The following is a 27,757-nucleotide window of genomic DNA, read 5'->3' as shown; positions in this document are numbered from 1 at the left end:
TATCAGTATTCTAATAATGGCAGTCTCTACTAAAATTGCTTTAAGATTTTTAAGTCTTCTAAATTTACCCTTGAGTAGCTTTCAAAGCTTCATGGAACCTACTAGAGAAACCTGACAAATGATCTGTAGAAACCATATTAGAATTGCTTACAGCTTGTAACCATGTGTAATGACATGCCTTCCTGTTCTGATATGTTTGGGTAAAATTATCGGGTACTCTTGCTTTAGTATGGGTGTTAAGCAGGGCACTCACAATTCCCAGGTAGCTTATGCAAATGTGGGTACCGTCCTGTGCGCCTTGTATTCCCAGAACCAACTTTTTCCTAGGAAGCCATTTCTTTGCATAAACATGTTGACACTATCTTGCAAGTCCTCATCCTCTGGCCAAGCAAATAATATCTGAGATGATTTGAATATGCCTTGATTGCTTGCGATCTGCACTATATCGCCAAAACGTAATGCCCAAACATGTCAACTATTTGAAAGTAACAAGGCCCCTAAGATAACTTCATGTAATACACAATTAAACTGAGAAAAGCTCCTTTCAACCAACTCTCACTTAACCAAATTCAGGACAGCGTTGAAGATTGTTGACACAGGATTCAAAAGTGGGGCTGGACATGTGAATCAGTCTGTGAAACTCATCATCCAGATATGCAGGAATCACATGTGCATTCTAAGAAACTCATCATCTCTGTTTGCAGGAATCACATTTAGAGCATATACAAATATCCTCTCTTCATACTGTAATAAAATAATAAGATAAATCAACACAACTATGACATCGCTTAAACACTTACATATAAGTTTGTGCGCATAAAAAATCTTGCAGAGAAGCAGATATAGATTTTTTCCAGCTGCCTGGATGAGCAATAATTCAGTTCAACTAATATGACAAATGAACAGTAGCTTGATACCACATACCAGTAGATCTCTCCTTATAAATGTATGCCTAGGAAGTTTTCTATAGTGGGTGTGATGATAGTCAGGACCCATTATTCTGACATTTGACCGCGTGGATCTACAATTTATAGGAGGAAATCTAGGCCTAGAAATACACAGGGATTGTTATCAACGCTATTTCAAAACCTATGTCTGATTCCTTATAAACATGTAAACAAGACCCCCCCCCCGTAAATGTATCAACACCTGAGATCAAAAGATACCCAAGAACCAATGTGTACCTATTTCCTGGAGTCATATCCATGTCACGTTGCCTATGAAAGCAGCATTTCGAAGATGAACGTAGGTGCTGTGATAGTGTCAATATTGATTTCTATATTCTTATTTCAAATATAAATTTTAAAGGCACTATAAATCTTATCAATAGAAAGTCAAATATTTTCTGAAAATTTTACATATTTTTAAAAATGTGTGTTTGGAATAAACCTACACTGTAAAATCTAATAATATCAAAATTATTACCAAGTCTAGGGTGACTATTCTTTCTAAAATGGTAAAGATATTGTTAAAGTTAAAAAAATATACTGTATAATCATGTGACAAATGCCTGGAAGAACAGTGACATGATATGGTATGTGCCAGATGTCTGGAAGGCCGATTACGTGACATATCATGAGTAAAGTCCTTGTAAGCATGGTGACATGGCATGTTATGTGTCAAGTGCCTGGAATCCCGTCGACCTGACATGTTATGTATCAAGTGCCTGGAAACCCAGTGATCTGACATGGTATGTGTCAAGTGCCTGCAAACCCATTGTCATGACATGGTATGTGCCTGGAAAGCCAGTGACATCACATGTAAGTGTCATGTACCTGGACGCCGGATTACATTAAATGCATCAAGTGCCTTGGAACTCTGACAACATGACATAGTATGTGTCACGTGACTAAAACCCCAGTAGCATTGCAAGTTATTTGTCAAATGCATGGAAGCCTGATGACATGTCATGTGTAAAGTGCCTTTGAAGTCCACTGACATGACATATATTTGCTACTGCAGCGAAGTAAAGAATGTCTATTTGAAATTCTAGCATCATAGCAAATTGTGGGGAATAAAAACACTAACAAATCATCCAATTCAAATGTTTCTATTTGGGGCAGGATTTCAATAAACGATCTGACCAACAAAACTGTAAGACACAGAAAATTGTCGCTAGATGACTATGAATGCTGTGCCATGTGTAACCATCAAGTTACATGACTACAATTAATATGCCTAGTTTACCCATCAAGCCAGATGATTATGAATATTGTGCCTTGTCTAACCATCAAGTTACATGACTGCAATTACTATGCCTAGTTTACCCATCAAGCCAGATGACTATGAATGATGTGCCATGTCTAACCATCAAGTTACATGACTGCAATTAATATGCCTAGTTTACTCATCAAGCCAGATGACTATGAATGATGTGCCATGTCTAACCATCAAGTTACATGACTGCAATTACTATGCCTAGTTTACCCATCAAGCCAGATGACTATGAATGATGTGCCAAGTCTAACCATGAAGCTACTTGACTAAAATTGCTATGCATAGTTTGCCCATCAAGCTAAATGACTATGCATGTTGTGCCAAGTCTAACTATCAATCTACATGACTGCAATTACTATGCCTAGTTTACCCATGAAACCAGATGATTATGAATGATATGCCATGTCTAACCATCAAGTTACATGACTACAATTACTATGCCTAGTTTACCCATCATGCTAGATGACTATGAATGATGTGCCAAGTCTAAGCATCAAACTACATGACTGTGATTAGTATGACTTGCTTACCCATTTGCATGCTGTGCCTACTTTATTGCAGATATCTTACTTATTGGCATGCCCCATAGTAACGAGGGTCAGGTCAGATCACCTTTAAATGTGAGAGAGATGATAACATGTGTGAAGCATATAAACTCTGAAGAACAGGTGTAACATTGTTGGAAATATAAGGTGGGGAAGATAAAGAAGAGAGATAAAATTTCTGAAAATGAATTTTCATCTTGAATGAATTTTTTACACCCATGAGTTATCTTGAACTACACCAGTTTCATTTATTTATGTACTCATTAATTTATTTATATTTAATATCCAATTTACAAAAAAGAAGTTGGTTAAAGACATTTAGTTTGTTAAGTACTACCTATTCTTTTAATGGAAGTCTCTAGCATATGATAGAAACTGGAGTCTAGTTTGTGGGTATTCTATGGGAATGGTTCAATAAGATCAGACATATTAGTAACCATTATATTTATCTATCTTATGATATATCATGCTATACCATACCTGGAATTCTTTGCTAATGCTTTGTTAAAATCGCAATTTTGCAAACTTTAAAGTAAGATAAATATTGCAAATAGCCGATTTTTTATTTTTGTTTTCATCATAAATTATTCTATTCATGACCTTGGGCTGACAGATTTTTAGTATTTGGGTCAAAATATTTTTTTCAAGGGAAGAGGTAAAATCCAACATTATGTCGTCCAAATGAGTACGATTTTTGTTATGGCAAGGGAAAACAAATATATGACTGACTATGTGCCAACATATTAAATTCAAGATTAACTCGCTAGCTAGAATTGACACAGACATCAGTTTGATTATTTGCCCCCTCTTATCTAACTATAATAATGTCAACAAAGTATTTAATGAGGGAGATACGGTACCTCAATGTTTAAAGCTCATAAAAGGCATTATAAGGTTTTGTCATTTAAAATAACAAATGTATTTCAATATTAAATTAAAATTCTCTTCTGTTAACCTGTAGCAGTATCGAACATTTTAGGAATGTAGAAATACAATTGAGTGAATATATGTTTTTGGTCTTCTTTCACTGCTTTATTTCCTAAAGTTTTTATCTTCCGAAACAGTCGTGTGCAGGTGTGCACTTTGATGACCTAACCTATTTTGAGCCTCTCTACATTTTCTAAGTATTCTCTTTACAGAATAAAAGACACAGCTAGGAAACGTTTGTAACGAAATTTAAGTGTAATATTAGTTGTGGTCTAAAAGGTTCAGCAAGATTTTGGTCACAAGTAATAAATCCTCATTTCCACACTTATTGATTGTAACCGATATATATATATATATATATATATATATATATATATATATATATATATATATATATATATATATAATACAAATAGTCTGGTTTTAAAAAAACAACAATCAAGTAAAAGGTGCAATATAGATTTTAAGTGTTATTTGTAATATATCGGATATATTAATATGGCTATCATCCCTTAATCCCCTGGAAAAGATAATCTATATGACAATACATGTTTTACCCAGTTATCATTATCTTCCTTGCTCGCATGGCTCACACCACTGAGGTCAAGTTAGGGCATTTTTAAATATGGCAGCTGTAAGAAAACGTGTCCGTAATGTAAGTCTGAAGATTAAGACAAACGGTTCGAATGAAACAAACGGGGCGGGGACAAATGGAGAAGACAAAGCTATAAACGAGTCTTAAAATAAAAAAGAACTAGTGGCTCTGATTAATTTATTGGTTCCATATGTTCTTGAATCTTTATTGTTTTATTTATTCATCGGTTATTACATTTAAATATATTTTATTTCATTTGCAAACAAAGTTTTATAACACGTCACAATGTATTCTTTTGACATTTGACAACACAGAAAATATTGAATACCATAGCTATTTTCATACACAACTATTATAAAAAGATTGGAAAGACTTGTACTTGGTTAAAATAGATCAGGTTTGTTTTAGTAATAATGGTACCTTTCATTACAAGCCATAACGTATGCAAGGCATCGGGATTGAGATATACCAGTATGGGATGGATGGGGTCTATACGGCCAGACATATTACTAACCAATTTATCTAATTATACCTCTTGTTATAAAATAATTATAATTCTTTAACACCTTGAAGTATTATTTGTTGGTTCGAATTTCAATATGGCTGAATTGTGTGTAAGATAAATATTGCAAATATCTTATCTTCAACATAAACTAGTCTAGTTCTAATCTTGGGCTTACACATTTTGATATTTGGGTCAAAACTTCCTGGTAAAGTTAAGGGGTAAAATCTAATATTATCGTATCCAAATTGGCATGTCACTTGTTATGACAAGGAAAAACAAATACATGTGTCAAAAGATTAAATGCTGCAATAACTAGGCAGTTTGAACTGAAACACTGACATCCTTGAAATAAATTACCCTCTCTCGTCTAACCATTGAAATGCAAATAATGTGTTTATCAGGGCAATAATATATTTCATTATTTTGAACCCATAAAAGGCATTGATAGATTGCATCATTCCAAATATAAAAACTGAAAATATATATCAGTGAAATTAGAATTGTCTTTTATTCACATGTATCAGATTGGAACATGTGTAAAATATAGAAATACAAGTGACTGAAGTGTTTGTCTTCCTTTACTTCTTTCTCTCTTATTGTATTTCTCTTCCTAAACAGTTATGTGCAGGTGTGTGCCATAATGACTTATCCTATTTTGCACCTCACATACATTATCTAAGTATTCTATTTACATATTAAATGACATGACTAGGAAGGGTTAGTAACCGAACTTACGTGTCACACTGGTAGTGGCATACAGATATCGGTGAGATGGAGTTTGGCTACCAATAAAGCCTAATTCCCAAAATTATTGATTATAATAGATTTAGGGGTTTTGAAAAGCGACATATATAACCAATATTCTTTGTTTAAAAATATGGTCAATTAAAATGTGAAATACAGAACTAACGTGTTACTTATTAATGTATAGGATATAATAATGCTGACCAAACACCTTTATCCCCAGGGAATGGTGATACATGTCATATTAAGTGTGCTGCGGTGTACTCATGATACGGAGGGACAGGTCAGGGCACTTTAAACATGATACGCCTGATACGATGTGTCTGGAATTTAAGTCTGAAGAATACATAATGAAAAGTTATAATGAGAACAAGATGGGGGTGACGAATCAATTATAAACGGTGTCCGCGTGTTTTAGATTTTTAATGTAGCTTTAACAATTTTTCAGTCAGAGTGCTTTGATGTCAGCGATGTGACAGTCTGTAGTGATGTCTAGCACTGGGGCATCATGCCACCGCAGACATGTAGCATTATGTCAAACCCAGTCACATTATCCTGACACCAGGCCGACCAGTCCAAACACTAACCTTTTAATGCTGAGCGCCAAGCCAAGCAGCTGCTAGTACCATTGTTGGTATGTCTTAACCGGGTTTTGAATACGAGGCGGTTGCTCTAATCACTTGGCCAATTATAAATGGTAAAACAGATATAAATGCTGAAAATGAACTCTGGTATTTGAAATAAGTTTATTGTAATAATGTATTCTTGCGACCAGCTCTAATGTTGTTATTCTCTATCTTCATTTATTTATTCATTAATTTGTTTATTTTTACTACATTTGCAAACCAGTTTTTATAACACTTCATAATGAGCTCTACTGATAGTGCATGACCATTTTGATATTTGACTTGTAAGAAAAACATAAAGGACGTAAAGTTAGTTAAAAAGTACCAAGTTTGTTCAGTACTAAGTTAGCTTTTCCTTATAGGCAATAATGTATGCAAAAAGACAGGGTTAAGATATATTGGTATGGGATGGCCAGACATATGATTAACGAACCGATATCTCTACCTAATCATACCTCTTGTTATAATTTACTTATGATTACCTACCATCCAGTACTTTATGACGTGCTCAAAGTCCAATAACAGACGTTAAAGTAAGTTAATATTTTTAATAGCTAACTTGTGATCCTTACATTTTATCATAAATAACACCATTCATAATTTTGGCCTGACACATTTGTTATATTTGAATCGCACTTCCTTATACAGGGCAGGGGTACAAATCTAAAATTGCTTCATCCAACTGAACACGTTTTTTGATATGACTAGGAAGAAAGAATACCTTAGTGGCTTATGCGACCAAAGGTTGAACTGGAGATGGTGATTTGTAATGTACCTGAACCTAAGGCTTTATAAAAACATAATTATTCTATATTATCCTCTTTGAAGCAATACATTTTGAACTTAAGCCAATATCTCCCTTTCAATTACAAAAATATGGGCTATTCTGCATTTTTAGGTATAAGCTGAGGTTTGGATTAATAAATCTGAGGATGCCAAATTACTGAGTTTAAAAACTATCCATCAAATCTGCCTACTTTGTGCTGTACAGTCACCAAGTCCTCGCTATTCCATGTTTGCACCATCTGGTTCAAACCAGCAATAACTTGGAGGTTTAAATTCAAACAAATATCCTTGGAATGAATCGCACAATCGTATCTAACCTTGTGCTGTCAGCAAAGATTTATCACTGGGAGATGAAGTACTTCAGTGATTTGTGATCATAAAAACCACCAGCAGGTTTCGTACTTCCAAATACATACACTAAACGTATATGCATCATTTTTAAAGTATAATTGTATCTTGTTCACCTGTATCAGTTTACAACATTTGAAAAATATATTACTACAAATGATACTATACATATATTTGATCTTCCTACACTTCTGTCTTCAATACGGTTTATATCTTCTGAAACAGTCAGCTGCTGGCATATATTATGATGACATATCCTATTTTGAATCTCAGATATAATTATTAATTTTTCTATTTACAGATTAAATTATACAACCAGGAAGTTTCAGTTAGCAACCGAACTTAAGTGTCATCTTGATAGTGGTCTACAAAGATAAGCGAGACGGGCTGATTACCTATAAAATCTAATTTCCAAAAATTTTAGATTGTATTTCGTTTTGGAATTTTGAAAAGTGACGTATATTACAAAGATATGATCAGTTAAAATATTATATGATCAATTAAAATGTAAAATGCAGAATTTAAATAGTATTGTTAATGTATATGGTATATTAATACTGATACCACTCTTCCTATCTGGGAAGTATTGAGTTAAAGGACAATGCATGTTGTACACAGTTTATTGCAGATATCAACCTTGATCTCATTACCCACTCGACCGGGTGTCCAACTAGGATATGTTTATATGCAACAAACGTGATAAAATGCTTTTGGAAGTTTGGTTTTGAAAATCAAATGATGAACAGTTAGAAAGATGGAAACATCGGTGAGTAGTTTGATCTTAGAAGGTTTAAACATACAAATACAGAAAAAAAACAGCATTTCAAATGAATTTATTAGACCAATGTGTTATCCTGACCTGCTCTGGTTTTATTTATTTATTTATTTATTTATAAATCAATTTTACTGTATATTCTACCTGAAGTTTTATAACACTTCACAATGTATTCTACTGAAAGCACAGAGGAGTACAGAATAGTAAGTTATAATTTTAGCTGATACATTTTCAAAATTTAAGCCAAAACTTCTTTGTACAGGGCTAGGGTAAAGAGAAGAATATTTCTAACAGTTGAATACATGTCTCTTGTTACAACACGGAGAAAAATGACAACACTTTACTATTCTATGATATCGTCTTAGAAGCCATAAAGTTTGAAGATAAACCCATATATCACTATTCCATATATAAAAATTAGCTACCTTGGTATTGAAGAATAAGGTGAATTTTAAAAAAAAGAAATATGAAAATGAGAAATGCTTGCTTTTGACAAGTACCCCACAAGCTACTAAGTCAACAAGTTTGCTATGGTCAAAGTTTAGTTTATCAGGTTTTCGACATGCAACAGCTGGATCAGGAATCAGAGCAAGTACATTATTCAGGAGCAATTGCGCCTTTTATGTAACCCTTATGCTATCAACAAAGTATTATTACAGGGGAATAGAGTGTTCATGTTGGTTCACCTGATAAACTGATAAGTTATGCAGGCCATGAGATAAAGTGTACAAGATGTGTATATTTTACAATTGCTTTCACTAACAACCATTCAACCTACTTAATTGAATTACATGTTCTTTACAAAACATAAAATAAACTGGGAGACTATACCTGCAATGCAACACCTATGATTTGGTTTAAGACTACTCCGTAGTTTTCAATTTCATCAATATTTTGTATCTCACGTGAATACTGAAACATATTCATGCAAAAAGTATAATACACGTCATGAAAAAATAATCATTTCTGGATTTATATTCCTGTTTTAACACTACTTTTAATATAAAACTATCTTAACTCAGAATTGACCGAATGATTTACAGCTGATTTAAAATGCCCAGCTGGACACGGGCAACAACTATTTTCCCTATATAGTCGGTACATTAGCTAGGCAATTGTAATCTTTTCAGTTTGTTCAATCCTAATAAATCATGTGTGTATGTAAATGAGTTAAGTACTTGTCACAGATTAACAAACAACTTTAGGAGAGATTAAACTGAAAGAAAAACAATATGGTCTACATTTTACTTTTGAGCATTCTTCATTGTCAGATTAACTTGCACTGTTGTAAAAAATACCCACATGCAAGCAAACCATAGTGCCCTAAAGAACAAACAATATCTTTCATATGAATAATAAAAATAACTCAAATGAACCGAAACATTGTCACCAACAGAAGAGAGGGAAAATACTGTGATAATAGATTGAGACTACATTCATGGGAACTAACCATTAAATATTAATTGTAACCAGGTCTTATCAGGACAAATTTGTAAATGGCCAATATTAGTTAAACCCTTATATTAGCATGTCACACATATTGCAACTTATTGACTTTTATGGTAAACAAGGAATGCAGCAACATTAATAAAATGTGACAACAGTAAGACATGTGTCAACTGCATGATAGTGTGACAACTGTAATTAAGAGTGCAAACGGTAAGACAGTTTTAACCGTATTTAAAGTTTTACAACTGTAAGAAAGTGTGACAACTGTAAGAAGTGTGACTACTGAAAGATAGTGTGACAAATGTAATTAAGTATGATGACTGTAAGAAATTAACAACTGTAATAATGTGTGACAACTGTAAGAAAGTGTAACAACAGTAAGAATGTGCTGTGTTGATGTGCAGTAAGGTGCATTTGTATATTACCAAATGGCAAGAAACTGATAACTTTTAAAGGCACAGTTGACCTGTGAATGATATTTGGGAATGGTGGCTTTGGTCTATACAACTTATAATATTTTGTCCAGGGGTAGTGAAGCATGATTGCTCAATGATTCTGGGGGCAAATTGTAATATGCTTGTTTAATGCACACAGGCATACACACTACAAAAACAATGACACGTGTTATATTCCAAATTTAAATGTATACAGATATGCATGTTACAAAAACAATGACATGTGCTATGTTCCAGATATAAATGCATGCAGGTGTAAACACTAAAACACAATAACAGTGTTATGTTCCAGATTTCAATGCATACAGGTGTACACACTAAAACAACGATCACACGTGCTATTTTTCAGATTTAAGTGTATATATGGGTACACTTAAAGAAAACAATTGTATGTGCTATGTTCCAGATTTAAATACATATGCGTGAAGAACACACTAAATAAACAATGACTAGTGCTATGTTCCAGATTTCAATGTAAACTTTTTCTGCTGTTAGAATGGAGCCTTATCTCGAAAAAGTATAAGAGGAGTTGAAATCAAAATTATCTAAGTAATTTTTTCAGGAGTACAAACTATTGATACCGTTTATTAACATTTGCATGTTTTTCATACCGGTACCCCCTAAAGCGCCCCTTATATCGCTGTTTCGTCTCCACGAAATTCGTCAGGACTTGCTTCGAAGGTGGATTGTATCTCCTAGAGATAAAATATCCGTGGAAGGTTCGTGTCAAGACTGTACCAAGAGGGGAATAATGGCCCACATGTATATAATTTTAAGGCATGTGATCTGCTCGACTTCCTTTATTTAGTCGCAAGTTTCTCGAAATCGGCTCGACGAATTTTCTTTAAACTTTTTCTGCTGTTAGAATGGGGCCTTATTTCGAAAAATTATAAGAGGCGTTGAAATCAAAATTCTCTAAGTAAGATTTCCATGAGTACACACTATTGATACCGTTTATTAACATTTGCGTGTTGTTCATACCCGGTACCCACTAAGGCGCCCTTTATATCGCTGTTTATGCCTTAACTTGGCAGCTGCACTGTTTCTCATTATTCCATTTCCATATAGTATCGTTAGTATTTCACGCCGTGAAAATATACAACTCAATCACCTATGGACGGAACTAATTTGCCTGTGCTACCTCAGACCAGTCAAATTGTTATTTTAAGCCTCATTTCTCCTATAACCTTCCACCATATCTACCATTATAACAACAACAAGAGACGTCTCCAGAGAACGGAACCGTCCCTTCTAAATTACTCTATTGCACAATTTACCATTCACCAATCACGAATACTGCAAATAAACTCACATAATCGTTACATAAAGGTAGGTTTTAGCAGGGACGTCTCATCTACAGGTACACTTATGGTACTCTGACCTGAACTCACTATAAAATTAAACAATCCATCCTGGAATCTCATCCACACTGCAATATGTGATGTTTTGCCCTGGCAATTGGCTAATTAGTCGGGTTGAGGACACAGACTTCCCAAAACTAACCAAGTGATCACTAAAATCTATGAAATCCTTAAAATGAAGAGCTGTATGCAAATGGATGTTACTCAGATTTATTACATTATCAAGGATGGGTGTGTGTAAAAACTATATAAAGAGGAGACGTATTAGCTCAAATGTAAAAATTAATATAAAGTATTACGTCATGTTTTGTGCTCGACTAACTGTATCTACTCGAGAATTTCTGGAAATTGGCTCGGTGTGTTTTCTTCACTTTTCCTTTTATTTATTGACATAATATCCAAGAGGCGTTGTAATAAAAATCATATTAGTAGAGGTTCAGTTAGCGCAAACGTTTGATACAGTCTATGAACATTTTAGTGTTTTTCATACCCTGTACCCATCCTTGTTTCCTATCGACGATATTCGTCAGGACTTCCTTCGTGGGTGGACTCTGTCGCACAGAGATAAAACATCAAGGAAGGTCCATTGTCAGAACTCTCTAAAGAGGATACGTAGAGGCCCAACTATATACGTTAGGTATAATATTCTGATCGCATGTGTTGTGCTCGACCTCTTTTATTTAACCGCAAATTCGTAGAAATCGTCTCGACTGTCTTCCAAGGTTTCCTACTCTTAGGATTGTTTAATCTTTACCCAATGTCAAACAGGGGTTGAAATGAAAATTCTCCGAGTAAAGGTTAAAGCTTCTCAATATTTGGCTGCAATCTGTTCATAGATTATAAAGTTTAAAATAATGCTGGTATCCGTAAAGACCCTCTTATGTTTTCCGCTTGCATTAGACAAGGGCCGTCAAAAATGCTTTTGGGAGTCAAATGTATATTTGTTTAGAATATATCGTACAATAATAAATGTCAGTATCATTTTAGTGGTGAACTGTAGGAACCATATATGGACTGAAGAGGTAATCTGCTAATGGACTTTGTTACAACTATCATATATTAATCTCCGGATTCCAAGATATCGGGTCCACGAATTTTCTTTAAACTTTTCATACATTTGGAAGAGATCCCTACCTAGATGTTCTCCGAGAGGCGTTGAAATTGATAGGGTTTCAATAATAACAGTCTATTCAATCGATCCAAATTCTGCGTCTTTTTCATACTCGGTGCCCATAGCTTGCCCCTTTTTATGCTGATTCCTCTCGATGAGATTCATCAGGACTTCTTTCGTGGCTCGATACTATCCCCTAGAGATAAAATGTCAATGAAAAGTCCATGTCAAAACTCTTTAAAGAGGAGACTATTGACCCACCTGTATAAGTAAGATATTATCTTATAAGTGAAATCTCCAATTTTACACTTGTATGGTATTTTATGGTTTCATGTTTACTTGAGCCATTAGTAAGCTTTTCGAACACAAATACTAATATTTCGCGCCATGCACAACAGGACGCAATCAAAACATCTAACACAACTAATTAATCCTATTTCAAATTACTAATGATGTATACCCACCAATATCCTAACCCTTCCTCCACATAGTCCATGATTTGTCCCTAGTCAGCTATATATAGCTGGCACCAAAGAACACTTTTTTCTCTAACTGGGTTAGAATAACACCAATTTATGCCCTGAAGAACTTTTAATCTTCAAGAAGTTATAAACAATTATTTATGGAACTATAAATACATAATGAATACACAACAGGAGGTGAATAAGGAATCAGTAACCAAATGTATGTCGAATCGGGAATAAGTAACTGATTACTTATTCCTTATTCAATAAGGAATAAGGAATAAGTAACCAACTTGACGTCAATCGCAACCCAATGTTTAGGCAGCAAAAGCACGCGAGTTAACGGAACTGCAAAGTCATTTCATTTTCTTTTATTTACATATGTATCCACCATAGTATCTTACTTTTCAAATTAACTATTATTTGTCAGAGGCTCTTCGTATCATAATTTCACTGACAGATTACCACAAAGCAGGTAAATGTTTTTTTTATTGGATATCTATAGAATTACGAATATTGCTTGCTATTAGGAAAGATGTTCATGCAAACAAAAAAGTTTCCCAAATACACACACACGTAAGTACGTACGTACATACATACATACATACATACATACATACATACATACATACATACATATATACATAGTGTTTTCAACTTTAATATAAATAAGCTATATTGTTACAAACCTTTGGTCTTAAACAAAGTAACAGAAAAAAGAAAAATCAGAAAGTTCAATAAACTTCAGCAAATAATTGTTTTTCTTAACTACACAATTTACAAATTTAAAAAAGATCTTACAGTATAGCGACTGGAATCCCAAGCAATTCTAAAAGTTATATCACCAGTCCAAAAGTATAGTTTTCTGAATGAGTTCCACTATTGAATGTTATAATATGCAAGTAGCTGATGACATAGTAACATTGATGTATCAAAATGATGTAAACATGTTGTTTACAAATGATCAAGAACTTTAAGTATGGTCTACAATCATGGACAAACGTCAGTTATGAATTATATTGTTTACAAAATTACCATTAACGGACAATCGATACACACAATATAGATATAAGTAACCCCTTCTTTAATAAAGGAAAATAACAATTTACGACTTCCCACTGGTCGACATGGAGAGTTTGGACAAAATCGGTCTGAATGGCAGACTGACGATATAACAGTGAGATCAGGTGTGCAAACTATCTGAGTTTGAAGACGTGCTAACTTTAAAACCAGGCAAAACCAACTTGATCACTCGCAACATTCGAACAACAACAGACATTTCGATAACGCAGACACACTATCGTATTTTCCATGCAAAAAGGGCTGAAGTCAGGGCTTTAGTAGACGAAATGTTACAGCAAGAATTGACAAGTCCATCTACAAGCACATGGTGTTCACCAATTGTACTTGTTCAAAAGACAAATGGAGGTCTGCGACTTTATGGTGATTACAGAAAATTGAACAACATCAAACTCTTTGATGCCTATCCTACACCAAGGATAGATGAACTTTTTGAAAAGTTGGGATATGCAACATAAATTAGCAAACTCGAAATGACCAAAGGTTACTGGCCAATACCGCTGTCTGAAGAAGCGCAGGAGAAATCTGCTTTTGTGACACCCTGTGGACTTTATGAATTTACTTTATTGCCTTTTGGGATTTAAACTTTACCTGCTCCATTTTCGCGCTTGATGGACCTGTTGATGTCCAAATTACGTAATGTTCCATTTTACTTTGATGACATCATCATTTATAGTGAGACCTGGTGTGGCCACCTTCAGGATCTACGAGCAGTCTTGGAGAGATTACGAGAAAACAATCTGACAGTTAAACCTTCCAAGTGTGACATTGGAAAAGATATTCTTGTTTGCTTTGGTTAAATTTTTGGTGGAGGGCAAATTAAACCGGACGACGGCAAAGTCAAAACTATCGTTGACTTCCTACTCCCGACAACAAAGAACGAAGTTCGATCCTTTCTAGGAATGGTGAGCTTTTATAGAAAACTCATCAAGACTTTTGCTGAACTCTTGGCTCCGCTTTGTATTTGGAGAAGGATGAGACAGCCAAATCGTGTAACATCGGATGAGAGAGCTGTTAATTCATGCAGTGACTTAAACAATGCACTTAAAAAGGCACCTATCTTGATCAGTCCTATTTTTGAACGCACATTTGTACTGCAAACGGATGCAAGTGATGTGAGCATTGGAGCTGTTTTGAGTCAGTACAATGAAAATAAGGACGAACATCCTATAGCGTTTCTTCGCCGCAAACTATTGCCAGGGAGCAGCATTATTCTACAATTGAGAAAGAATGTCATGGATAGAATGGGCGATAAAATCTCTTCACTACTACTTGTGTGGTGCTCCATTCAGATTCGAAACTGTCCATAACCCGCTAATCTGGCTAAGCTAAAACAAAATAAAGACACCGGCTTCTGAGATGGTTCCTGTGTCTGCAACCATACGAGTTCACGATCAGACACTTTTGGAGAGGGGCCCCGAGTGGCCGAGTGGTCTAAAGCGCTCTCCGTTACGGATCACTGCCATCTCACCTCTGTCTGCGTGGGCTCGAGTCTCGGATTCGGCCAATGTGGATATGTGAGAAAGCTTGCCAGTAGCTTCTCGAGGGTCGGTGGTTCTTTCCGGGGATTTCCCGGTTTCTTCCTCCACCATTAATACTGGCCGCCATGTATAGCCTATCGCGTGCTGTAAAATGGCGTTAAACCCAGAACAACAACAACAACACTATTGGAGAACAGAGAATGCAAATGCTGATGGATTGTCACGTACTGGAGTCTAAGAATATGTGCTTTAGTGTTCATTTTTTTTTGACTTATCTCAGCTAAGACTCATGTGATCATGTGTATGATAGCTTGTGTAATAATCAAGTACTTTTGTAATGCAGATCAGTTTGATTTTACGTGAATCCAAAATGTTTGCTTGATGTGTTGTGTTAACTGTTGCATTCGGAATGTGGAAATATTCAGCGAGTCATTGACTACCTGCACTATATGCTATTTGGCGAACTCTAATTACCAGGAAGATGCTAGAGCTTTTAAATTCGATGAATTAAGGTAATTGCACTGAATTGTATACAGCCAAATAGTGAGCACTTGATCTTGTTTATCCATCCTTTATAATTTGGTTAAAAAACTAAAGTTTTCTAATAGCGGGGAAGGTGTTGCCATCATATTACTGCTTAACATTTCCCTCCAATTTATTGCATGAATATTGATTAACGTTAAGAGAAGAGACATGGGTGTATATGGTACTTTTAGTTTAAAGGATTTTAAGCAGATCGATGCAGTAATGTTATAAACAAATGCCAGTTCACTTCTGATAATGATAACGATTCTGACCAATAGGAGTGGGAGTCTTTATTTTGTCAACACTGTTGTTTTGATCAACTATTGCCCTGGCGTAAAACTACAAAATTGTTCTCTGTAAAGTGACGTTGTCTTGATCCCTAGCGTAGGTGAACATTAAAAACTGGATGGGAATATAATTTGTTTTGGATGTTATTGTTTACAACTTTTGTACTGCGTAACACCAACATTGTAATATTTGTAAAGCATCTAGCAATGTGATGATTGGTCTTTTTGACGCAGTAAAGAATACGTGGAATTTTTCTCGCGCTTGCACAGAGTGCGTTTTCAAGTTTTATATGATGCTGTGATTAAAGTAAAGTAAACAATACATCATTTGAGTATTTATTCACCAGGCTGCTCAAAGACTGTCTTTTTTAAAATATACATAAATAGTTATGATCTCATAGGTTGCTATAATGGTGGATGCAGCTTATTTAATGTGGATAGTTAAAAATATTAATTGCTATTAGGAATGTGTTCATTCAAATATACGAAATAAATCAAATATCAAATTGAACATATATAATACTGTTCTGGACCGAATTTGTAACTCTGACAACTTAACTGTGGAGATGACACGTGTTGTCCCCTGCGAATCTGGGGTCTTTACGTTCTACTCCCAATCGGTCAGTCCAAATTCATAAAGTTTACAATCTTTATGTCAGGAACAATAACATCATCAGTTTTGCACCACAAGGAAAATACGGACACATAAATTTACGTTAGACTTTTTTGTCTGTGTTTCGGGAAAAACTGGCAATTATTAAATGGGAATGACGTCATTTAATGAGTATAAATAATAATATCCTTGAAATAAGAGAATACTTAATACAAGGGATGGTTCGTTGTTTACCAGAAGTGTGCGTAGGGAAGATATATTTTCTAAACATGGGCAGATGCAAGATGCGCTAATGTTTTTGTTGAGGTTTCTTTCTTTGGAGCAAAAGTTGTCTGCGGCTGTGACTTGGCGCAACCCAATGTTTAGACAGCAAAAGCAGGCGAGTTAAAAGAAAATTAAATGATTTCATAGTTCCGTTATTTACATATTTATCCACCAGAGTAGTCTTACTTATCAAATTGACTCTAATATTTATCAGAGGCTATTCGTATCATAATTTCACTGACAGGTTGCCAGAAAGCAGGTAAATGTTTGCTTGCTATTCGGAAAGATGTTCATGCAAAGAAAAAAGTTTCCCAAATACACACACACACGTACGTACTTACGTACATACATACATGCATGCAATGATACATACATACATGCATACATACATGCATACATACATACATACATGCATACATACATACTGTGTTTAACATTAAACTGTATACGCTATATTGTTACGAACATTTGGTCTTAAAAAAAGTAACAAAATAAAGCAAAAATCAGAAAGTTCAATAAACCTCAGAAAATATTTTTTTTCTTTAAACACAATTTAGAAATTTAAAAAGGATCTTACAGTATTGTGACTGGAATCTCAAACAATCCCAGTCAAAAAGTACAGTTTTCTAAATGAATTCCACTATTGAATGTTCTAATATGCAGGTAGCTGATGATATAGTAACCTTAATGAATCAAAATGATATAATTATGATTGTTACTAAAGAAATTCAAAATTCTCCCAAAAATGGCTTAGTCGAAAGGTCAATAACCGCTTTGTGGTTGCAAATACTATTTTATAAATGCAATATCTCAAACTATAGACGAACTCAACGAAAACTGATTCCACAACGGCTGATATGAAGATGGTAAAAATAATTACTTTGAGTAAAGCCCTTCCATACAAACTTGAGACAGTAAGAGGCACAGGCTTTGGGTCATTGTCCAATGAAATTAGTAATCAAGTCAGGTCAGTATACTTAAATTTTAATAAATTGCTTACAAAGATCAGGCTGGCCATAGTTTATTGAAAGGAACATCCAATTTTCTAAACTCGGACCCAAAAAACATGTTGTTTACAAATGATCTATAACTTTAAGTATGGTCTACAATCATGGACAAACGTTAGCTATATAATATATTGCTTACAAAATTACCATTACGACCTACAATAACCGATAACACATATGCCCAAAAATAGATAAACGTAACGCCTCCTTTCATTAAGAAAAATAACAAATTATACGGTAGAACGTTCTCTTGCTTATAATCGAATATAAAACGTATTAAAGTTGTATAGGAGCATTCCTCATGAATGAGATAAAAGTAGTGCAAAATAAAATAATATCGTGCCGCATCAAATTTGCCTCTTTACTTAGATTTAATAAGCTACCTAGTAAAGATCAGGTATACTCTACTTTTTCCAATGTTTCTAACTCAGATCCAAGGACACATGTTGTTTACAAATAATCATCATCGTACATAGTCTATCGTTATGGATTAAAGCTAACTACTATTTACGAAACGTTGGCAATGCAATATGATATTTACAATGTGACCCTTACAATATACGAACATTGTCAAAAGTTAAACACACACACACACACACACACACACACATATATATATATATATATATATATATATATATATATATATATATATATATATATATATATATATATATATATTTATATATATATACATATATATATATATATATTTATATATATATATATATATATATATATATATATATATATATATATATATATATATATATATATATATATATATCTTGTGTGTATGTGTGTTGGTGAATCTGTTAGTTTTAGAGTCATGGATACAGATACCCCTCTCCAGCTCTCACTCACTCTCCCTGTATGTCGTGGCTGATGACAACAAAACTGACAACTAAACCGACGAAGCTAGAAACAACAACAAACTGGAGGATAATGGATTTCATGTTTATATGTGTCATAATAATGTTTTTGTTGTACTTACGGTAAATAGTATCATTCTCTTTAAATTTAATTTTTTTAACACGATAGTAATATTAAATACCAATCATTTTGACTTTCTCAATTTAATAGTAAAGTGGTATATTCCAGATAATAGTTCCAAGGAATGATAATTTATATGTTTTAATCGTTATCCACAATTGATTGGCAACACTATCAGTCACACCTTCCACGCGGTGGCTGCACTTTCTGTTATATGTCGGGGCTCAGAGTGACCGAAGGGTCTAACGCGCTAATCAATCCTGATCAGTGACATCTCACCTCTGTCTACGTGGGTTTGAGTCTCAGGCTTGGCTAAGGTGGGTACGTGAAAAATCTAGCCAGTAGTTTATCGTGGGTCGGTGGTTCGTCCTCTACCAGGTATACTGTCCGCCATTTATATCATATCTTGCGCTGAAAATGTCGTTAAATCATACAACCACAACAACAACATGTATATATCACGGTCATTGTAGAGATGCACAATATGCACAATATACTAGTATGCTGCTAGTTTTAATTATTTCAGATGGTATTGTAGCTATATGTCTTAAATGAGAAGATACCTTTTCTGGATAAACTGAATTATTTTTAGTTGTGACAGAGGGTTATATATGCATTTCCTACTACATTCAGCTGCTGTACTTCCCATTATAAAAGGTATTAACTAAGCACTTATACCCAGTGGGGGATGTTCTATTCATGCTATAAGGCATGATAAACACCGAAACCCATTAGTGACCGTAAGGTGTGTTGTTTATTGAGTTACAACGCATCACAGATGATACGTTTCCCTTCATAGCCAAACATTTATGATCTCTTGTCATTTGTTTCAAAAATTTTTGAATTTTAAGTAGGTTTAAATTGCATAAAATAGACTCAGGAAGTGAGTGTTTGATTTGGAAAGAATTAGTTCATAAGTACACATTTGCAAGTAATTTCTCAATAACTATATTAATTTACTGTACGCTAAATCTTTCTAAGGAACATAAGGGGGAGTGGATACATGGCTATACTTTGGCAATGGAACTTAGGTTTTGTGCATTTTGTTTTGCATGCTAGGATTAGATGATTGTTCACAGTTAACACAACCAAACCATACCTTAGCTCAGCATTAGTCTAGACAAGTTTGCAAAGAATACTTTCTCTGATGGTCCTTATGGTCGTTGCTAAACTAGTGTACTGTTTTTGCTATTCGTAGAGGAGCTCATCTGAAAAAGAAAATAAAAGAAACACCTCTTGAGGGGAGGACACGCTGGGCTATGAAATGTATTTTTTTTTAATCTCCACAACATGGAAACAAGCAATTGTAATTTCTATCCAAAAACCCTAAAATGATCCGGCAGATGGAAATTCGTAGAGACCAATCATCAGAACCATTATGGAGACAATAATGAATAGCGGACCGTAACACCGACCAAGAATGTAAATACTTACTAGCATGAAACAAAATGAGTTTCTCCACAAAAGATCCCCTAAAGGTTAACGTGTACGCTTGTAATTAAGCATAAAACTGGCTATCAATGCAAAACGAAAATATGATATGACCAGAACCTAATCGCAGTTTTCTCAATCATGAAAACCCTCCGATCTAATTTGACGAAAGGACTATCACGGAATAAGGAAAGAAAATAATTCGGTTTTGCATTAAACGATGACAATGTATACTTTGTCGACGCGAACAGCGGTAACTAGAATAGCTTGTTTTTATTACCTTGAATTATAGTTACTGAATGAGAACATCTCGCTGCTGATCGCTAGTAACGAGATGCCCATGTTTCTCGATATGCAGGGGTATTTTACCCTTGGTTCTTGAACGTCTTGTTTTTTCACATAGTTTAAATAGTAAGGTTTTACTACAAGCGGTATGTCATTACATGGATCTTGTCACGGTGTGTCACTTTGGAACCACACCACTACAACAATAGGGGTAAGGGACAGGTGTTAAAATAATTTTGATTCCAATGTACATTTATGCTTTTCATTGAGTTGTTGTTATTGTTGTTGTAGGGTTTAACGCCAATTTTCAGGACACGATAGGCTATACATGGCGGCCAGTATTAATGGTGGAGGAAGAACCCGGGAAAATCCAGGAAAGAGCAACTGACCCAGGAGAAGCTACTGGGAAGCTTTCTCACATACCCACATTGGCAGAATCGGACATTCGAAACCACCTAGGCAAAGGTGAAATGGCAGTGATCCGTTATCATAGAGCGCTCTAGACCACTCGGCTACTCGGGGCCCCTTTTCATTGAGTGGATATTGATTCATTTCATATACAGGTATTTGAGTATTTTGTGTGATAGGGTATTTCGTATTATACGCTACCAGTTTCATTTATTTGTAGCTGAAACTGGTGGAGGGGAAGGTGTAGGTGAACCAGACTGTAACTGTTAGGAGGCGTTGTTGCGTCAAACTGAAATTGGTGGGAAGTGATGAGGCCCCAGACAGAAATTGGTGGAGGGTGAAGTTGAGCCAGTATGAATCTGGGAAGTTGTACCAAAGTGGAACTAATATTGTGTGGTCTTTTTATTCAAAGTTGGATGTTGAACCTAAGTGCACACGGCATGGTTCGGAACATGATATTTTTTGAATGTGTGTAGGGTGTGTGCGAAAGTCAGGTATTGAATACATTGTTTCATTTATTATTTTTGTACAATCATTAATATCGTTCATAACACAAGTCTTGTCATTCACACACATTGCGGTTGTGTCATTCATTAGTCCAAATTCCTACCGCTCCGGTGGCCTAGTGGTTAGAGCGTCCGCCTCGGATGCGGGAGGTCGTTGGTTCGATCCCGGTCCGAGTCATACCAAAGACTTACAAAAATGGTACTAACAGCTGCCTCGCTTGGCGGACAGCATTAAGAGGTTAGTGTTAGGACTGGTTGGCCCGGTGTTAGGATAATGTGACTGGGTGGGACATCATGCCACATGTGTGTGGCATGATGCCCCAGTGCCACACTGCAGACATCGTAGCGATATGACTGAAAAGTTGTTAAAACTACGTCAAAAATCCAAATCACACACACACACACGCACATAGTCCAAATTCCACTCGTTTCATTTATGTTACAAGGATTGATTCCAAAGTTAAACCACTACAGTTTTAAGCAAGTCGCATACATAAATGGATCACACATTTCGTAAATGGTCGGGAAATGAAAACTAAGGTGGCAACCAACTTTCAGATGTTCATGAGCTAGAAAATGGAACTCTCCAGGACAGTGTACCCTGCCTTAGCTCTGATTAACATAATTATTAACGATATGTAACAGTAAGTGGACCAATTCACCTACGACTACAGAATTTAGAAAGCGCGAAACAAATCTCAGGTGCTCCGATTGTTTGAACTGTAAATCTTGTTTATTTGAAAATACGTCATTCGTGCTTTAAGATCTGAGCAGGATTGTGTTAATGTTGTGTCCATTAAATAATTTTGTCTGGAATTTGATTTATAAAAAATGATTTATTAGAGGAAATTAAAAGATCTCGCCACACAAACTTTTTTGGAATAATGGACTTCAACTTATGTTGAAATTTCAAGTACAGATATTGTATTAGTGTGATCCAACAAAAGACTTTTGGCACATCACCACTACATGGAACACCAAAGGCACATCCAGTCTATCAGCCTTGGGTTTAATTTGGATGTCCACTAGAAGTTTAATCAACACTTTAAAAATTATGTCTTGTTACTGTAATTCTGTGATTATTTGCGATTTAGTTCGCAATAATAAAGTTTTACCATTTTGACCTTTGCATCCAAGGAAAATTATTTTAATTTTACAAAGCTTATTGCTTCTTACTTTTTTGTATACTTATTTTAAGACCACATAGTCGTAATAGTTCTATGATTGGAATTAGAAAGATACAAACGTTATAAAATGTAATTAGGTACACTTAGCACGGAAATGTATCTTGTTTAATGTTTTCTTTCTACTGTAACGTCCCTTTCGTTCATTGTCTCTGCCGCAGCAACCTAAAAGCATCATTAATTAGGAAAGCTATCTGCCAGATTGCAGTATTGTGTTCATTGTTTAACCTCATTGATATGCAGAGTACTTTGCATGCGTCCATATACATCCCCTCCTGCTTTAAACAATATGCCAGCAGGTTTAGAGCGGAGTCTCTGTATCTTAGATGTTTGTAAAATACCACCCACAGCATGTTGTCCAAGGCAGCCATCTTGTGCGAAGTTTTGCACTGTCGGAAGTAACACTGGTACTCAAGGTAGTGCAAGAAAAACTTTGGATCAACAAAAGAGCACTGGGAAGTACGGATGTTAGCTATGTGTGAACCTCTTGACAGAAGCATCTGCAGAATTAACACTTTAGGCACGCAACGAATCTCTGACGGAAAATAAGATACTGAAAAGGCAACATATTGTCTCACAAGATCGGCTGTTGAGAGATTGTCTTCCAATATTTTACAAAGAGCTTGTTCTGGCGGGTCAGTTGGGAAATCAGTGACCAGGTATGTATAATTCTCTTGAATCTGATGAAGAACATTCTCTGCCATGATGAAATTATCCAGCATCAAAAAAAAGCAGCCAGTTTCAGTCTTCCAGAGGCCACATCAGACAAGCAGCCCAACACGAGAAGGTCGTGAGCGATATCATGACTTTCCTGGTCGATTACATCATGTGCTAAACACTGGGAGGCCAGATCTGAACCAAGACTAGAAGAACATAACATCTTAAGTACTGTCCGTATTGTTGTATGTGTGCAACATACTTTCTTCACAAAAGTAATTTTTTTAACCAGATCTAGGGAAGCAAATATCTTCCTAAAACGGTGTATGCGAGTATTTAAAACAGCAATTGCTAACCCCATTGATTTCACGCCATCTGTCGCCCGATTCATTGAATCGATTATAGATGTCTGACAAAGACGAGTCAGTCTCTGACCTATATCATCACATGACAACCTGAGGAGATATTTTCCCTCCTGTCTCACGAAGTCAAGTAGAACAGCTAGCAACTGAACTTGAATATGGCCATACACTTTACCATGGAACATGTTCTCTCCTGGTATAAAGTAATTTGGGCAGTAACCATTGTTAACCCATTGGCACAGTGTTCTCAAACATAGATCAACACACAATAACAGATTTTTGGGTTGCCACAGGGAAGACGGTGTACTTTCTACAGCATAGAATACACAAGTCTTGCAGTGATAACTGCTCAACGCTTTTTCTCCACAAATGGGTTGCACGAAATCGTTCTTGATCATTTTCAGCAAAACATAGCATTTGTATTGAGTTGAGTTGAATTGCCACACAAGAATTTTTTCTCCATATGAAATAGATATTCTCCACTCCAGATGTTTCTCTGGACTTAGTGGATTACCAACTGGAACCAGTAGAGCACCAGTCTGCTTGATAAGAGCTATATTTGCTCGAGACGGGTAGTTGTTGATCCTGTTTTCCCACTGAGAGGCCTGAGCAGGCCAAGATCTGACTCTCAATGCCACGACAGCATCCACTGAAATGCTTTTGGTCTGTGTCTTATGTGCTGGACCATGCCGCTCCATATCGTTAATATCACCAATAGAGAAGAAATTACGACTGCATAAAACAGAACGACCGTTTGAATCCAATAAGTGATCTTCATCTTCCGCATTGAACACTGGCAATAATGAATTTCTGTCCAATCTTTGTAATTTCACATACCCTGGTGGAATTCTCGTATCACTGACTATGATGTATGTAAATTTAAAAGTTTCCAAGGACGGGATACTCTGCAGCACGACGAAGTGGGGAAGACAAGCAAGCATATCAAGGTCTGACTGTAGTCCTTGGGTGGTGGTAGCCTCAGCTTGACTCCCAAAAATATGATAAGGAATTTCAATAACCATAGATTCAATCTCATCTGCCTGAAACATCATGTTTATCCTCTTCCAACGTATATCCTCCCTCAGTCCCACTTTGTCCAGGACATGGAATAATCTAAGAGATACATCGCTATAATACACGGGAATGAGTCCTTCCATTATATTCTACGTGCATTTAGATACCTGCAAAATAATAATAATAATAGAAATAATAGAAATAATAATAATAATAATAATAATAATAATAATAACAATAATGTGAAATCATTCGTTTCATATAATCAATGCTCTATATTCTTTCATCTTAAAATGTTTCCAAACACTTTCCATACTTATGGCTATAAATATTGCAACATCCCATTTGTTAAACATTCAATCGAAATATCGGAAATTACTACGTACTGTTCTATTTACTCCGACGTGTAGCACGGGGTATAGTTAAAATGTATAAATCTGCAGCGTATGCAAACTATTAATATTTCAATATTCTCCTTTTCGCACCAATGTTATCAGACAGCATTTTGTAAATCTCTTTGTACCATGACGGCATGAAAAAGAAATCATATGTCCAAGCAAATTGAAACACCTGCATTGACACTACATGTCACAAACTTGCAGGGAATCGTGTGCAAGAGACGATGGGTGTTTCAACAGTCAAACAAAGCTCTTAATTAGTAAACAGTACGTCAATGAATCATATCAGTGACCTTCCCATGTACCTCTACACACTTTCTTCTTCTGGTTATCCAATTGTTAAAGGCCAATTTGTATTAACTTCTCGGTATGGTTTTCATATAGTGATCAACTTCACTTCTAACTGCATGCCGGCTTTCAACATCGTATGTGCCTCAGGGTGGTTTGCTTGTGTCACATACCATTTAGCAACACCTTGGAGATATAAACATATCCAGTGACACAAGCCGATTTTTTATGTTACGTTGGACAGCTTATCCAAGAAAAGTTTAAATAATTTCTCAGAGGGAGGTGACTGGGGTGATATTTCAAATTATTTTCCAAAGCTATATTTTATCATGCAAACCTTCATTATCCAACTTGTGCTGTAATTCCCAGGGTTCTTTATGAAGCAAGTTGAATTCGATAACTTCGATCTAACAGGCAAAATAAAACCTGTCATTTCTCTGTTCCAAATCTAAACAATACTTGTTAATGTAATTTAAATATTACGAATTCCATTGTACTTTCCCGGGATGTATGGAATTCTCCAAACGTTTTAAATCCAATATACATTGTGATTTCACCAGCAGAGTGTGAATGCTTAAAATTCTTACCGGAGTGAGAACCTCAGTGGCTGGGACACTGTCCTCATCCGATTCCTATAATATAGCTTACAGTAAATGTAGGGTACTATGATTGCCACATTTGCAAATTTCATTGTTTTATACTGGCGAATGTAACTTGTATTTATGGGAGTAACTTTGAAATGGATGGACGTATTAGTTAGCATATTCGAACTGTTGTTATGTTGCCTTTCAGTAATAATGCCGTAATATAATATCGGATGCACGCTGTCATTTTCGCCAGATTGCACTGTATCTGTAAGAGGCATATTTTGATCGCAGTTTCTGAACGAAATGCATGTTTACACGTCTGGAAAGTAGGTAACTGTGCACTCTTGAAAATACTTCAAGGCCTTTAAAATGTCTTAGATCGCGCGCTGCCTTTGGCAGTGCTAACCCAATAAAGCGTTGATTAACTGAGCACATTGCACTTTCTGACGACCTTGTGAAAATATTTACTGCGCGTGACTTCCGAATTATGACTGATGATCCGAAAGTGGTTGGGTGAGATAAAAAGAGGAGCAAGAAGATTACGCCAACTCTAACCTGTTATCAAAGTTGAATTTTGAATCACCGGCAAGCAACCAGGTTATGAAGGAATGCGGTACAATTGAGTTAACTCGGACACTCGATGTCATGATGATAATTTGTCTTGTTTCAACAGAATGGCGAGGAATCGAATTTTACAAGAAAGCTTTCAAGGGTTACATATGGCATTGTTTCAAAGTAAGAATACAGGTTGCGTTGTTATCAAGTAAGAACTTTGTTACACACTAAGAAAACTGTTTGAGTTTTAAGAAAGTATGAAGACTGGTTGAGTTTTAACAAAGTAATAAGACTGGTTGAGTTTTAACAAAGTAATAAGACTGATTGCGTTATTAGACAGTAAGAAGACTGCTTGCGTTGTAACAAAGAAGACTGCGTTGGTAAATACGAATCCAGGTTTCGTTGTAAGAAACAAACCGTTCTCTGATAATCATTGAACCGCTGTTAGTATATTCTCTATTACTCATCAATATTAAAAACACCACTGTTTTCTACTTTCATGCCGTAATGTTCGACTTAAAAAAGGTTTCTTTTTGTCAAGATTGGATCGCCATATAAGCTTCGTTCAAAGAGATAATGATGCTAATTATAATTGTGGGTTTGTTAAAGCGAAGCAAAAGCCATCACCAACATATATACGTATTATAAAATGTCTCAGTTCAAGCATTGTTGTATAAAACTGTAAAAAGAAATATAAAGAATAAATGTTATAATTGTCTAAACATCAAACGATCGGTTTATTCTTACAAATGTTCATGCCATATTTCATTTGTCTACATCCAGCAAGTTTTGTTTTATAGTAATCACAAGGCTATTATATAAAAAATGTGATATATAAGGTTCAAAACGTGTAAAACACCATCAGAATGAGGTGACTATCATCAGAACCTAATCGGATCATTGGTTCCTCCTACGGTATAAAAA

General features: G+C 35.3%; 1 protein-coding gene across 1 annotated transcript; it reads right to left on the bottom strand.

The window, feature by feature from the left end:
- Positions 1 to 663: 663 nt before the first annotated feature.
- On the bottom strand, positions 664 to 25,148 carry LOC149790128 (uncharacterized). Its single transcript, XM_089973167.1, has 3 exons — positions 23,892 to 25,148; positions 8,900 to 8,980; positions 664 to 744 (listed from the first exon to the last, which is right to left on the bottom strand). Exons 1-3 carry the CDS (start codon positions 25,146 to 25,148, stop codon positions 664 to 666), a joined length of 1,419 nt encoding a protein of 472 aa, XP_089829293.1.
- Between the last annotated feature and the right edge of the window lie 2,609 nt (positions 25,149 to 27,757).

The sequence above is a fragment of the Sinohyriopsis cumingii genome, chromosome 10, assembly GCF_028554795.1.
Source record: "Sinohyriopsis cumingii isolate HCF-2022 chromosome 10, ASM2855479v2, whole genome shotgun sequence".
Lineage (NCBI taxonomy): Eukaryota > Metazoa > Mollusca > Bivalvia > Unionida > Unionidae > Sinohyriopsis > Sinohyriopsis cumingii.
The sequence above is the reverse complement of the archived record's forward strand: the minus strand, read 5'-3'. Positions and strand labels throughout refer to the sequence as shown.

What these genes read in the sequence shown, in the direction of transcription:
- LOC149790128 (XM_089973167.1), bottom strand. Translation starts at nt 25,148, where the DNA reads ATGGAAGGACTCATTCCCGTGTATTATAGCGATGTATCTCTTAGATTA. An exon ending in AAATTACTTTTGTGAAGAAA is followed by an intron (nt 8,981 to 23,891) that starts GTATGTTGCACA and finishes AATATGTTTCAG; the next exon opens with TATTCACGTGAGATACAAAA. An exon ending in TCATAGGTGTTGCATTGCAG is followed by an intron (nt 745 to 8,899) that starts GTATAGTCTCCC and finishes ATTTTATTACAG; the next exon opens with TATGAAGAGAGGATATTTGT.